The sequence below is a fragment of the Pelecanus crispus genome, chromosome 5 (assembly GCF_030463565.1).
Source record: "Pelecanus crispus isolate bPelCri1 chromosome 5, bPelCri1.pri, whole genome shotgun sequence".
NCBI lineage: Eukaryota > Metazoa > Chordata > Aves > Pelecaniformes > Pelecanidae > Pelecanus > Pelecanus crispus.
The window spans coordinates 2,238,144-2,253,615 of NC_134647.1; the positions used below are offsets into that span (position 1 = coordinate 2,238,144).

At 53.9% G+C, this 15,472-nt stretch overlaps 1 protein-coding gene across 1 annotated transcript in view; it reads right to left on the minus strand.

The window, feature by feature from the left end:
* FMNL2 (formin like 2) overlaps nucleotides 1-10,927 on the minus strand; it is a 164,522-nt gene extending 153,595 nt beyond the window's left edge. Inside the window, exon 1 of the mRNA XM_075710676.1 lies at nucleotides 10,811-10,927. Coding sequence (XP_075566791.1) covers nucleotides 10,811-10,927 — 117 coding nt within the window. The remainder of the gene's footprint in view (nucleotides 1-10,810) is intronic.
* Between the last annotated feature and the right edge of the window lie 4,545 nt (nucleotides 10,928-15,472).

Here is a 15,472-nt window from a genome sequence, read left to right on the forward strand (position 1 = left end):
TATCCAAGTCTTTATGCCATGTGAAACACTTGCGAAAGGCAGGAAGACTATTTTAGGAAGAGACAAAGCCTGGACCAAATTAATGCTTATATTTTCCAATATATCCATATATAATGTTGTGCATCGTGAGTTATTAAAACTACAAAGCAGATGATCAAGGTCAAAATAATCAGCGCAAGTAAAACAACACTGAATTAAAACAGGGGCGCACATCACATACCTTCTGCCGCCTACAGATCCGGGAGCCCTTCGCAGAAGTACCTGGGAACGGGGCATTTCCCAGCGGCGATGCTCCGTGGGTAAGAGCACAGCCCTTCAGGGTCAAGCGGTGCAATCGTATGAAGTCCAAGCGCTAAAAACCTGCTCTATTTACTACACTGACCTTTCAGAATGGGATTTGGCAGGATGTGATAAATGGGGAATTGCTGCTTTTTAAGCGACAGCAGCTGAAAGTGCTGCTTCTACCTGACTAGCAGGCTGCGGCCTTTGGCTCCACTGATGCTGCAGCTCCTAAATGCTGGAGGCTTGGGCTAGATATTTTTTTTTTTTTTTTAAACACAGTTATAAATCAAACCGAATGAGTTGGTGTCACTTATTTCCCATCCCAAATTCCCAGACGGACTCTTCCAAACAAACAAAGAGAAGAAAACAAACAATAATTCAGCTCAGTTTGTCTAAAACGTGGCTGGACACTGCTCGCCGCAAAAGTCTTCCAGCAGCTGGAACGGCTGCTTCGCTGCCGCTGCCTGGAAGCGGCTTTCAAACTGCTCCCCTCAGAACAGGCAGCATACGCGTACGCTTTTGCTCCTCAGTTAGTTTTAAGGTCTAATCTCCGGTTCCCAGAGAAAATCACGTTTACCTCTATTACTGCATTTTTCTCAGCAGTCAGAAAACCCTCCGGAGCGGGGCACGCTCCATCCACAAGCATTCCCGGGGGATCAACTGCCACCCTGCAAAGCCTGTCTGAAACAGCCGTGCCTTCTGCCGTCACGCACACCTCCCAAAAGGGACCGGGAAAAACAACCGCTTCTCTTGCGGTTTTCTTTATGGCTTCCTGCACTGGAAAGTATTTTGATCCTGATCATAATGTGCTTAATTCAAACTCAAGAGGCAGCCCAGATGCTTAAAAATAAACTGGAGCCGAAGAGCGTTGCTGCATTAGCATGTTTTGCATAATTCATTTCATCGCGCTGTGGAGAGCTCTTCAGCTCCCGCTCCGTGCAAGGTCACGATGGCAGCGCAGGCATGTGCTCCTCCACGGCTTCCTCCGGGCAGAGCCGGGCATCAGCCTTCCCTGCCCGACTGAATCGAGCCGAGGAGGAGGTCTGCAAGCAAGGCACGGGGCGGCCGCAGGGATGCTGGTGTGACTTCCAGGCCCGTTTCACCATCTTCATCCTTCATAATCCTTGGCAGTGTAGGTTAATGGTTGGACTGGGCCATCTTAAAGGTCTTTTCCAACCTAAACGATTCGATGATTCTCTCTCTCCTGAAAGACCACCCTTGAAAACTATAAGCAGGACAAAGACCTTACCATTTTTTAAACAATTTTAAATTTGCAGTTTCTGTTCTCTGAGAACACTCTATTTAAGAGTGTCCTGTTAGCGCCTTGGCTTAAAAGGAGCTCAGAAAGAGTCAGGTTGATGACGCCCTTTCACATGAAGCTTCACATTTGCTTAGGCACAAGTCAGCTCACCGACATCTGCCAGACGCGTCCCCTCGCACGCCGAAGCACATCAGCGAGCCACGCTGCCAACAGCACTAAACTCTACCGAGGGACGCCGCTGGCTCCTGACAATAACTTGCGCAGCAGAATCTGCAGCAAAACCGAAGAGGCCGATTTAACTTCCTCACTCATGCTACAAGTCAGCACGGGGCATCAGCGCTGACGTGGGACCATCTCATCTGGCCGTCAGTAGCGATGGTGCCAGTGGAGCACAAACCCGCCCTGTGGGCCCCTTCCCCGGGGCGAGGGGGGGAAGAAGAAACTGCTTATCAAAAGCAAATATCACACGGTGCAGAAAGACCAGCAGTTGGGTCAGTAGAGAAAGGCAAAAACAAAACTGAAATCAATCACAGGGATTTTCCACTTCTAAAAACGAATGGTAGGCTGTATTTGTTCTCACTTCTCTGTTACCCAGTTGGAAGAAGAACAGCAACAAGACTGAAAAAACAAGCAGAAATGCTGAAAGCTCAAGACTAAAAATGTATTTGGGGGAAAAAGCAGGAACTGGCACTAGGTTTACCTTTTATTAACACCCCAATGACCAAACAAAAGATCAGAAAGTGAATGTCAAAGCTTGGTTTCACTTTAGGATGTATTCCAAGCTACAACTAATGAGGAAAAAAACCAGCTACTCCTGTAGGGTCTTTCGGTCCCTTAGCTACGAACTGACAGACCAAGATGACAGATTTAAACCACCTTTTCCAACAGACTGGGGAAAAAAATTTCTTTTATTCAGCAGGTGCAGACGTCAAAAGGAGAGAAAACGACTGCCCAGACCCTATTAAAAACAGAGGCGGCGTTGATCTGAGACGAAGCACCAGACCGGTCCCTTTTGCAGCTGTAAGGAGCACCCAGCACCCAGACTCCAGCAGGGACAAGTGCTCCCCTTCTTCTCTTAAGTAGCCATACAAGCAAAGGCCATGGGTTGATAATTAGCATGCATACCTTCAGACAGCTGTCTAATTTTCAAAAGGATTTGGACTCTTTAAAAAGTTGCCTGAAAAATTTACAATCTTTGCCAAATGATGCAAAAATATAATAAAAACAACAGATACCACCGTGTACTTTTGAACAAACACATAGGGGAAATCAAACATTTTTGTTTGGTTTTGTGTTTCTGCTGGCTTTTTCTATTCGGGGGGGGGGGGGGGGGGGAAACAAAAAAAGGTTCTGTAGACTTTAATACCTTTTCATGCAGCATGAAAAGCTAAAATGATTTTTATTTTTAAATGAAGGACTACAGGCAGACTCCAGTGGCTCCAAGTCATTCAGTCATCGATCAAAAAAAATTCAACAGCTACTGTTTTATTTAAGATCAACTTGTAAACTCCGAATGCCATTTTGGCCTCTCAAATTCTTTCCCTAGCATCGCCCACTACATACAGTGCCACAGAAGAGACCATTTAACACCTCGGGGCCAAGTTTTGCATGGCCTTGCTTGTGAAAACAAAATAAAAAAAAAAAAAAAAAACCAACCACCACTTTATCTTGCACACAAGGTTAAGGAAGTTGATAGAGATGCTTGATAACGCTTCAGCGCACTGGAGGAAGGATGATGGTGCTGGTTAAGGGTAAAGGCAGGGGGTCTGCCAGCTGTCGGCGGGAGGAATTGAGCACAGGCAGGAGGGATGGATGGCCCTGCGAGCCCAAGGGTCACCGCACGCAAGCCATAGCACAGCCAGGGTAAGGACCTCACCCCGCCGTGAGCTAACCACCCCAGAAGAAGCATGGGACTGAAAAATAACCCAGCCACCACACCAGGAAACATGAAATCATTAGTCTACCCTTAATTGGTTTAGTGGTGGACTTGGTAGCGTTAGAATCACAGAATCATGGAATGCTTTGGGTGGGCAGGGCCCTTCAGAGCCCCCCCAGCCCAGCCCCTGCAGTGCCAGGGACAGCTTTAACCAGCCCAGGGTGCTCAGAGCCCCGTCCAGCCTGGCCTGGGATGGTGCCAGGGATGGGGCCTCCACCGCCTCTCTGGGCAACCTGGGCCAGCGCCTCACCACCCTCACTGTAAAACATTTCTTCCTTATAGCCAGTCTTTAAGCTGCGCCAGGGGAGGTTGGAAATTAGGAAAAATTTCTTTACGGAAAGGGTGGTCAAGCATTGGAACAGGCTGCCCAGAGAGGTGGGGGAGTCCCCATCCCTGGAGGGGTTCAAAAAACGGGCAGAGGTGGCACTTGGGGACATGGTTCAGTCTGGTCTACCCTTGATTGGTTTAGTGTGGACTTGGTAGTGTAGGTGAATGGTTGGACTGGGTGATCTTAAAGGGCTTTTCCAACCTAAACGATTCTATGATTCTATGAGTCTAAATTTATTCTCCTTTAGTTTAAATCCATTACTCCTTGTCCTGCAAGGTTAATGGTTGGACTGGATGATCTTAAAGGTCTTTTCCAACCTAAACGACTCTAGGATTCTATGACTCCAGCCACCACGCGCAGCGGCTGCGGGGTCCTCCCCAGAGCCCTGCACACCCGGGGGGCTGCAGACAGAAGACAGGGTCTGTACCACAAAAACGCCCCTACGCACACCTAAGGGAAAAAAGAGTAACAATCCTCCCACGTTCATAGATGCGCACGTTTCTCACCCCGTTTTGTTTTCTGCCTTAAGAGGTTGATTGACCTGTTGTTGTTCGCCTTAGACAAAAGCATGGAGCAATTTGCAAGGAAATACAACATGATGATGGGTTTATACCGCACACAGCACAGGAAGGATTAAAAAACCTCTTTGCTGTCATTACCATAACCGGGTTTGCAGATTCAGGCTTTCACACCCACCCGAGACACCCCTGCCAGCCCCCTCCTGGGACAGCCCAGGCCCTTTGGGGAGCGGGAGAGGCTGCGTGGCCTTCAAACTGCCACCCCTTTCACATGGGTTTTTTGATAAAAAGCCTACTACCTTCTCTCAGTTCGGAGCTTATGACCAAGTGACACGGGCAGTTTGACAGAACAGGTTCATACCTCCATCATTATAGCCCGACTGGGCCCCTCACTACAAGGAGGACATTGGGGTGCTGGAGCGTGTCCAGAGAAGGGCAGCGGAGCTGGGGCAGGGTGTGGAGCACAGGGCTGGTGGGGAGCGGCTGAGGGAGCTGGGGGTGTTCAGCCTGGAGAAGAGGAGGCTGAGGGGAGACCTGATCGCTCTGCAGCTCCTGGCAGGAGGGGGCAGGGAGGGGGTGCTGGGCTCTGCTCCCAAGGAACAGCGATGGGACGAGAGGAGATGGGCTCAAGCTGCGCCAGGGGAGGTTTAGGTTGGAAATTAGGAAAAATTTCTTTACAGAAAGGGTGGTCAAGCACTGGAACAGGCTGCCCAGAGAGGTGGGGGAGTCCCCATCCCTGGAAGTGTTCAAAAAACGGGCAGAGGTGGCACTTGGGGACATGGTTCAGTCTGGTCTACCCTTGACTGGTTTAGTGTGGACTTGGTAGTGTCAGGTTAATGGTTGGACTGGATGATCTTAAAGGTCTTTTCCAACCTAAACAATTCTAGGATTCTATGATTCTATAAATTAAGGAGATTATTTTGTATGGAAAAATGGTACACAGAAAAAATACGTGCATCTACATCAGCTTAGCCATTTTTTAAGTCTTCCAGGTTTCCAGGATCTGAAATTAACTCTAGGAATGCGACTAACTTGCTAGTAGCTAAATACCCACCATGGTCTCCTGGTATTCCAGACACTCAAAACTAAACAAAAAATAGTTTTACAAAAATATTCTCCTGTCATATTTAGGTGGCAAAGCTTACAAATGCCATCTACTGATTTACAAGGCAGCTCGACAGATGTGTCACCACCAAGCACTACTTCACTCCGTGAATCTAACCCTTCAGAAATACATATATTTAACAACATGATTTATTAGATTGCTTCTTCAAGCAAAAGGTGTCATTGCTGAAATCATTTAAACAAGACCTTGAGGAAAGAGCTCAGGGGCAGAAGCCTCTCAGAGATGAGGCCTGAACAAGAGAACAAAACAGGTCTTTTCAATATTTGAATTTTAGAAATCTCCTTTTCCTGAAGGTTGTTCCTAAATCTAATTTAGTGACTCTTAACTTCCATAGTATTGCCTTCAAATTCCACAAAACCAATACAAATTATGCCTGATATGAGAGTACAGGATCTCAATTGAAATTTATCCCACGACAGTTCTGTTCAAATTTAGGAATTACAACAAGGAATCCAGTGCCCCACCAACCCCACCGAAGCGAGGGATACCTCCTGCAACCATGTCATGCTCTTTAATGATTTGCAGACTCTAAACCGTATATATTATAAAACAACGCATAATATATTTGATAGAGGATTAGGAAGAGGAATGGAAAGCAGCTGGGAAATGTTACAGAGTTTTCACATTGAGCTTTCAAATTCTTTAGCAATAGACACTAAAACTCCCTTCACTGGTACGGAAAACGATGCTCGGACAAAATCCACTGCGAAGAAGGCAATTCTAGCGGAACGAAGAAGTTCCTACCGGCAAAGCCTCGCATGCGTTCAACAGAAGCAGAGCTGATGCCCTGCCTCCAGGTAGGCACCATCACGTTCAACCGATGACAGAGCACAGCAGGGCCGGGCGCGGGACGGCAGAAACACCTCCTTCCTCCACGCTCCCCTCTCCCTTCAGACGCTTCCCTCCATCCTACGGGACCGGGCACAGAAGACTCCGTTGTAAAATGAAACACCACTTGGTAGGGGTAAGAGGATATTTCCTGTTAACCTCACCGCAGATTTGTAATCCAGCAGTCAAATTATGTCAATCACAGCTCATTAGGCAACAATTTACCCTGCCAACTCTGTCCTGGCTGCTTCCTCCAAACCATGTGTCATTTGCAAACGTGCAACTCCGTTACCGGTTCAGAGAAAGACCACCCTGCTGCAGGAGCTGGACGCCTGGCTTTTACCCCCCCAGCATCTCCAAACTCGCGACCGGCTGCATCGGACGGCGGTGCCATAATGTCTACGGACGCGTTCGGCACGCTTGGTTTGCAACGGCGCTCACACACGCTGAACAATGGCTTCCTCTGCAATAAACTAGGGTTGGTTACCAGAATTCATGATTTATGCACACTCGCCCCATGTGTCCGAAGGAGAAAGCCAGGGAAAAAAATCCAACACAGCTGAGGAGGAAAAGCGAGCACGTTGGGGAAGGGACAGCGGCAGGAGGTTCCTGCAGACGTGCACCCAAGGAGCACCCAAAGTCAGCGCCAGAGCTGGGAGCTGGCTCTCGGTTTATCCGGCACCCCTCATGGGCAAATCGGGAACTTGGTGGCAATAACACACCGCCTCTTCACTGGACTTTAAACCCTTGAGTAAACTTGAAACTAAGGGAATAATTTCACACTTCCTACCAAAAGGGGGGAATTCATATCAGTTTGAGAGGATGTGTTCAAAACATGGGTAGACGTGGCACTTGGAGACATGGTTTAGTGGGCATGGGGGTGTTGGGTTGACGGTTGGACTGATGATCTTAGAGGGCCTTTCCAACCTTAATGATTCTGTTCTATTTCACTTTCATTAAAAACTAATCCAGCCACCAATTCAGGAAACATGAAATTAATTATTTACTCTATATTTATTACCACCACTTAGTTTAGTGGTGGACGTGGTAGTGTTAGGTTAATGGTTGGACTGGATGATCTTAAAGGTGCTTTCCAACCTAAGTGATTCTCGGATTCTATGATGGAAAAAACCAACACTTAGCTTACAGACAGAAACCTGGATCTCTCTTGGGTTATCCTCCACATTTTTCTCCTTGAAGAATCTCCCATCAAATATGATGTCTTCCTGAAACGCACAGACAGACCGACCCTCGTCCTCAGTAGGAGACACGAGCACAAATCTCAATGCAGCAAACAAGCCAGTGAAGCACGTTTACTACACCAGTCCCAAAAACAGTACCAGGAGACATAGATCCACAGGGAAAATCCTCTCATGTTATTTGCCCGACAGACCAAGAGGTGTGACACAGCCAGACCCGGCCTCACTGTCGTCCACCTTGGTTGAGCACTGCCGCACGCGTGCTTGGCGCGTCCTCGGTAATGCCGATGGCACGGTTACAGAGTGGAGGAGCGCATTAGCACAGTTAGATTTGAGAGCTTCACCGAAAAAGCGTGACCTGGAGCACTTCCCATCATCTCCTGCAATTTATGCAGCTCAAACCTCAAAGAGCAAGGCTAACCATGGAGGCAGCAAGGTGACTATGTACATCTGAAGTGGACAAACTACTTCACCAGAGATCTTCCTCAAGACTAAGGCTGCTAACAACCTGGCAAATGCAAGCTAGCACACACGTGCATCGCCTCCAGGCGCACCGCTGCTCATCCATCCCCTTGCCGAAGAGACCGCAGAGCTCCTGGAGAAGATCAGGAGAGTACGTTCAAAGCGGAAAAAATAAAAACAACAGTCAACGTCACGGCACTCGCAGTAAAAATGCGACAAACCTGCGCTCTCCTCACGGACACTCACGTGTTTCAGAGAGCTACAGCTCACTGTGCTGGTTTGGCACAAGGAGAGACGAGTAAAACTTAAAAATACTTTTGTGAGGCTGCACAGGAGGAACCTTTTCCCGCATGGCCCCACTCTTTACATACAGAAATGGAGACAAACCGCTCAGCACGGTGACTGTATACCTGCACGTGGCTGCAACTCAACCGAGCTGCATGTTCATCAATGTCAAGAACAGTCCTGGAAATTTCATTAGCGGTACGAAAATTGCTATTGTCAGGAAAGCCCCTCGGGACCTCACCAGGGCTCTCCGAGTGCGTGAGCAACGCTTGTGCCAGGCTAATTTCTTAAGACAGCGCGTAAAGAAGGTGAAATTTAGTCCTCTAACCTTCAGCATCTCCTTCTTCATACCCTCATCTCCTGACAAATCCTCTCTCCCTACAGAAAAAATTCCTCATCTTTTTTCCCCCCGACTGCCATTCCTTTCCCATTAATCCCTGCTGTTCTACTGCCTAGCCCATTCTGGGGTTTGACCAGTGGCACAGTCATCTTCCCCTCAGAGCCACAGAGAAAACAAAATAATAACAGCCTAGGAGTTTATTCTTTCATAAAATGGTCAGATATTTCCTGGAAGCTGCAACAAACACCAGCCATCCCCGGCTGGCTTTGAGAACAGGCTGAAGGCGAGTTTTGGCTGTTCCAGCAGCGGTGTTTGGGCCCCATCTTGCAGCTCCTCCCAACCAGAGCCGGCCATCCAACCTCCCGTTTCTACAGCCACACGTCTGCACGGCCTGCCGCTCCTTCCAGCAAAGCTACAGCACTCATCCTCTGACCCTTAATTTAAGTCCATCTTCTAAAAGCAGATGGCATCTACTCCTTTCAAGTACCTCAAGAAATTACAAGCATGGTGCTGCTATCTCCCGGGTTTACGTTATACGTATCCGAAGCACTCTGCTTTCCCAAACGATGTCTCTTCCTTTTACTGATCTAATCCATCGGTCCTAACTCAAACCCACTCATTTTCTCCCACAGACCATGCACGCAGATAAGCCAGGCACCCTTCTGGCAGGTTCAGATGACCCAAGGCTCGATTCTGAGCGATGCCCTGCTCGCGGGGGCATCGCCCGTCTGTAAAACAACCACGGGTTTCCCCTGACACGAGCAATGCGAGATCAGGCTTTTTCCACTGTGCCTAATAATCGTAACATCTCACTCGCCATTTGGCTCGTCAGTGGGGGTTCCTGACTGAATAGGCTTATTCTTTTCTCAGACATGATAATCTAATTGGGTCTAACCAGAAATAATCCCCAACACACACCAGTTCGTGAATCCTCGCCCAGCACCAGGAGCATTTCACGTGCCAGGGGAGTCGCTCCGGTATCTGATATGGGAATTACTCCCGCGACAGCTCGCCTCGCCGGGTTTCACAGGGCGTCACGGGGACCGCAGGGCATGGTGCACACATGGGTTTTACTCGCTCTCCTCCCCAGCTTCCGTGTTTCACGTAAAGGTTGCCCAAAAGTAAGGAGGGCATGGAAGAACAGATGGGTGGTCACGGTCTATTTGCGCCACTCGGATACCTGGATGGGGACAGGAGGTCTGCCGCGCAGCGCCCGGGAAGCACTGCCCTTCCTCGGAAAGCTCTCCTGGGAAGGCGATCTCACACACCGAGTCCGTCCTGCTCCTCAGGTGAGGGGAAAGGAGCGAAACAAAACCCAGCGCCCCACAGAAACGCCAGCAGCCCGGCCCCGGGTGACCCGCACGCTTGTACCGGGGAGGGGGAGCCCGGTGTGTCCCGGGGGGGGAGCCCGGTGTGTCCCGGCGGGGGGGGGGGAGCCCGGTGTGTCCCGGCGGGGGGGGGGGGAGCCCGGTGTGTCCCGGCGGGGGGGGGGGAGCCCGGTGTGTCCCGGCGGGGGGGGGGGGGAGCCCGGTGTGTCCCGGCGGGGGGGGGGAGCCCGGTGTGTCCCGGCGGGGGGGGGGGGAGCCCGGTGTGTCCCGGCGGGGGGGGGAGCCCGGTGTGTCCCGGGGGGGGGGGGGGGGAGCCCGGTGTGTCCCGGGGGGGGGCCCGGCGCCCCTCAGCCGGCCCCAGGCCGCGGGCCCCTTCCAGCCCGGGCTGCTGGAAGCCGCCAGGCCGAGGCGAGGCCGCAGCGCTGCTCCCCGCACCGGCCCCGCTCCCCCCCGCGACGGGCGGGTCAAGCGGCCGCGGGCTCCGCACGGCTTCGCCCCCGAGGAGGCGGCCAGAGCCCGGAGCAGGGAACCGCCTCGGCTCGGGGGAAGGCGGCTGGCCGGGGGCTCCCAGACAAAGAGCCGCAGCCGGCGCACACGCCGGGCCCCCGCTCCGCTCCCCTCCCTCGCCCCGCCGCCCCCGGCCGGGCCGCACCTCGCCGCCCCGCCGAGCCCACCTGTGCCGCGGGTCCGCGGCGGGGCCGGGGCGGCCGCCGCCGAGGGGAGAGCGCGGCGGGGCAGCCCCCGCCTCCGCCTCCAACTTTTCCCCGCTTCCCCGCCGCGCACCGGCCGCCCCCGGCTCCGCGCACGCCGCCCCCCCCGGCCCGGCCGCGGGGCCCCGCCGCTCCTCGCCGGCCCCCTCGGCCAGCGGAACGCGGCGGCCCGACCCGCTGCCCCCAGACAATGGGGCCGGCGCTCACCAGCACGACGGCGAAGCGCTCCTCCAGCTCGCCGGGCTCGGGCATGGGCAGCTTGAGGGGCACGCTGTGCGCCCTCAACTCCGTCTGCTGCGCGTCCACGCTCCCCGCGTTGCCCATGGCGGCGGCGGCGGCGGCGGCGGCCCCTCCGCGCTGCCTCCGCGCTCCGCGCCGCCGAGCCAGGCGGGCTCCGCGCCCCGCGGTCGCCCTCTAGCACCGACGGCGGAACGCCGCGCCGCCGCCCGTCATGGCTCGCCGCCCTCGCCCTCCCCCCGGGGCGGGCTCGCTCCGGCTCCGGCTCCAGCTCTGGCTGCGGCTCGGCGGCGGCTCCCCCGCACGCCGGCCCGCACAAAGCCCCGCTCCGCCCCCGGCCCGGGGCGCGCTGGGACTCGTAGTCCGCCGCCGCCGTCCGGGGGAAGGGGCCTCGGGGGCGGGCGGGGGTCCGGGCGCCCCCTCGGCGTCCATTTTACCTCAGCGGGCTGGGCCCCGGCGGCCGGGCTGCCAGCGCCGCTCCCCGGCCTTGCCGGGCGGGAGCCCGGGGGTCTGCGTGTGGCGGGGTGCGGGGTCTGGGGTGCGGGGTCTGGGGTGCGGGGTGCGTGCCTCCGGCTCCCCGAGGGGTGTCCGCAGCCGGGCTGGCGCCCGCGCGGGCCCCTCTTGGCTTCGAAGGGCGAGGAAGCTCTCACACACGGAGTCACGGCCACGCTTGCCGTCCCCACCGCCCGCACCGTGACTTACGGAAACGGGGAGCAACGGGGTGCGGGGTGTGGGGTGCGAGGTGCGGGGTGCAGGGTGCGTGCCTCCGGCTCCCCAAGGGGTGTCCGCAGCCGGGCTGGCGCCTGCGCGGGGCCCTCTTGGCTTCAAAGGGCGAGGAAGCTCTCATGCACGGAGTCACGGCCACGCTTGCCGTCCCCACCGCCCGCACTGGGACTTATGGAAACGGGGAGCAACGGGGTGCGGGGTGCGTGCCTCCGGCTCCCCGAGGGGTGTCCGTAGCCGGGCTGGCGCCCGCACAGGCCTCTCTTGGCTTCGAAGGGCGAGGAAGCTCTCACGCACGGAGTCACGGCCACGCTTGCCGTCCCCACCGCCCGCACCGTGACTTACAGAAACAGGGAGCAACGGGGTGCGGGGTGCGTGCCTCCGGCTCCCCGAGGGGTGTCCGTAGCCGGGCTGGCGCCCGCACGGGCCCCTCTTGGCTTCGAAGGGCGAGGAAGCTCTCACGCACGGAGTCACGGCCACGCTTGCCGTCCCCACCGCCCGCACTGTGACTTACGGAAACGGGGAACAACGGGGTGCGCCGTGCCCCCGGGCCCCGGGTGAGCCCACCCAGACAAACCCGGAATCGAGGCAAAATCCAGACAACGCTGCCTGAGGGTAATCGGGAGTATCGTCCTCCCAAGCGTATCGGAGGGCTCAGTTTGAGCCCCAGGGCTCGGTTTTGGGGCCAGACTCATTTAATATCTTTACAAATGATCTGGATGAGGGGATCGAATGCACCCTCAGTAAGTTTGCAGATGACACCAAATTGGGCGGGAGTGTCATAGAGCCATAGAATCGTCTAGGTTGGAAAAGACCTTTCAGATCATCCAGTCCAACCATTAACCTAACACTGCCAAGTCCACCACTAAACCAGTTAAGGGGAGAGTCATAATTTCATGTTTCCTGGCTTGCTGGCTGGATTATTTTTAATGAAAGTAAAAACTAGGAATCATTAAGATTGAAAAGGACCTCTAAGATCACCAGTCCAGATCTGCTGGAGGGTGGGATGGCCCTGCAGAGGGACCTGGCCAGGCTGGACCCATGGGCCGAGGGCAACTGTATGAGGTTCAACACGGCCAAGTGCCGGGTCCTGCACTTGGGTCACAGCAACCCCATGCAGCGCTCCAGGCTTGGGGAAGAGTGGCTGGGAAGCTGCCTGGCCGAAAAGGAGCTGGGGGTGTTGGTCGACAGCGGCTGAACATGAGCCAGCAGTGTGCCCAGGTGGCCAAGAAGGCCAACAGCATCCTGGCTTGTGTCAGGGATAGTGTGGCCAGCAGGAGCAGGGAGGTGATTGTGCCCCTCTGCTCGGCGCTGGGGAGGCCGCACCTGGAATGCTGTGTCCAGTTTTGGGCCCCTCGGCACAAGGAGGACATTGGGGTGCTGGGGCGTGTCCAGAGCAGGGCAGCGGAGCTGGGGCAGGGTGTGGAGCACAGGGCTGGTGGGGAGCGGCTGAGGGAGCTGGGGGTGTTCAGCCTGGAGAAGAGGAGGCTGAGGGGAGACCTGATCGCTCTGCAGCTCCTGGCAGGAGGGGGCAGGGAGGGGGTGCTGGGCTCTGCTCCCAAGGAACAGCGATAGGACGAGAGGAAATGGGCTCAAGCTGTGCCAGGGGAGGTTTAGGTTGGATATTAGGAAAAATTTCTTCACGGAAAGGGTGGCCAAGCACTGGAACAGGCTGCCCAGAGAGGTGGTGGAGTCCCCATCCCTGGAAGTGTTCAAAAAACGGGCAGAGGTGGCACTTGGGGACATGGTTTAGTGGGCATGGGGGTGTTGGGTTGATGGTTGGGCTGATGAGCTTAGAGGGCCTTTCCAGCCTTAGTGATTCTGTTCTAGTTTTACTTTCAATAAAAACTAATCCAGCCACCAAGCCAGGAAACATGCAATTATGACTCTCCCCTTAATTGGTTTAGTGGTGGGCTTGGTAGTGTTAGGTTAATGGTTGGACTGGATGATCTTAAAGGTCTTTTCCAACCTAAACAGTTCTAGGATTCTATGATTCTGAAGCTGCCTGCTCTTTAGATGTTATTTTCCATTTCTTTATCGTTCCCTGCAAGTTCTCTCCAACACACTCCTTAAGCCTTGTGGTGGTCAAACCCAGGCCCCATTAATGCTTTAACCTGGGCCGTTGTGCAGGGGCTGCGTTAGAAACGCCAGCCGCAGCGGCACGGTCCGTCAGTACCTCCCTCCTGTTCGAAGAAAATGCTGCAGCTGGGCCCGAGATGGTATTCACCCATTTGGTGACTGCGCTGTTTTGCACTTACATCTGTTTTATTCTCCACTCTGGGACCTAATTCCCTTCCTGTCACCCCCCGCCTATCCATATCCCTCTGCCTTATATTAATGTTCGATTATCTGTCCAGGGAAGAATGATTTTCACTCAGCTTTCACCTTCACGACGACACACCTACTGCAGTTTCTCCTCCTGGTCACCGCTGCCTTCAATCCACCCCTGCTTTGGCGTCCCAGCGCAGGGGTGCGCACGGGCACCGCTTTGGTGCTCAGCGTTGTGCCAGCCTCACAATGACGGACAAAATTCCAAACACCCTTCCAGGCTTTCAGTGATTACCTGTGAAGCCCTGCCTTTTGCTGCCAGGTAGTTCAGGAAATTCAGTAAATCTCATGAATAAAGCTACGCGATGATTTACCAAGGCTGTTACCTGGTGGCCGGCAGTAAACGTACCAGCGCGCTCTGCAATGGGATTTGGCCGGATCCGTAAATTTCTGCTGGGATGTGGGAACATTTCTGGCTTTGCCTGGTACAAGATGGTAACTGTCCACATGGAGATTAATTTGGGGGAGGAAAAAGCAAAAAGATAAGCATTATTCTTTAGAAAATGACCATTTCTTAATTTACGTTATCCAGGATGACAATTGTGCTAGAGGCACAGCGTACGAAGCTGCCCCAAAAGCAACGCGCTGGGAGTCATGTCACTAATTAAATGCACTCATTCCAATTAAAAAAAAAGACGTAATACGTACACGACTGGGATGGTGAGCGACACACCCTGTCCTGGCTTACACCCCACCGGGGCACCTTGCCCACAGAGCATCAGCCAGTGCAGGGCTTGGTCCCCGAGCGATGCTGAAGGTGTGGGTTCCTGCTCCACGGGCCCCGGGGAGGGTGTTACCCTAGGGACAGGGCAGAATTTCGTACAACCGCTTTGTTAAAAGCCTGAAATTCTTGCAATATGCTTAATCAACAAAGTTTTACAAACCCTAGACAGTTCTTGGGGGTTAATAACAATGTTATTGTCGGTAGTGAAGGAAATAGTAATAGATACTTTGCCTGATGCCTTTTATCTAAGACTATCACAATTCTTTGAAAGATTAATTAGTTAATTAAGCTTCACAAGACTGCTGTGAGATAAGGGAGCATGAGACTATCACAGCTAACAGATGAGGGTCAGGGTACAAGGCGCTGAAGACAGGCTCTCGCCAAGGATCCTTCGCTCTCCCAGCAGCGGATTGCCGGCTGTGCCGAGCGCTCGCCGCTCCCCGGGCGCGCGTTGCGGAGCAGGACCTCACCGACACCCCAAAGGGCTCCCGGGTGCCTGAAGCAGAGCCCTGCAAATCAGAAATCGCCCACCATCAACCCTCCGCTCCCTCTCGAACCCAGCAGAAAGCACGGTGCTTAAGTACCCCAGACACAACAGTTGGGTGGTACAGGGGAGCGTTACTGGCCTCGTATTCCCTATGGGAAAGTGAAAGGCACGACACAGCTTTACAGATAAACCCAAGCATCGCTGTTAATTACCTACGACGACAAACTTGCTCCAATATGAGGAGTGCCAGCATTTTCCCAGTCCATAACTCCCACCATGGAAGCACTCGGGAGCCTTAGTTTTCTGACTCAAGGGGAAATCATCTCAGCATTTTTAAGCCCCTCTGGACGAAGGGAGACATTCGGGGCCC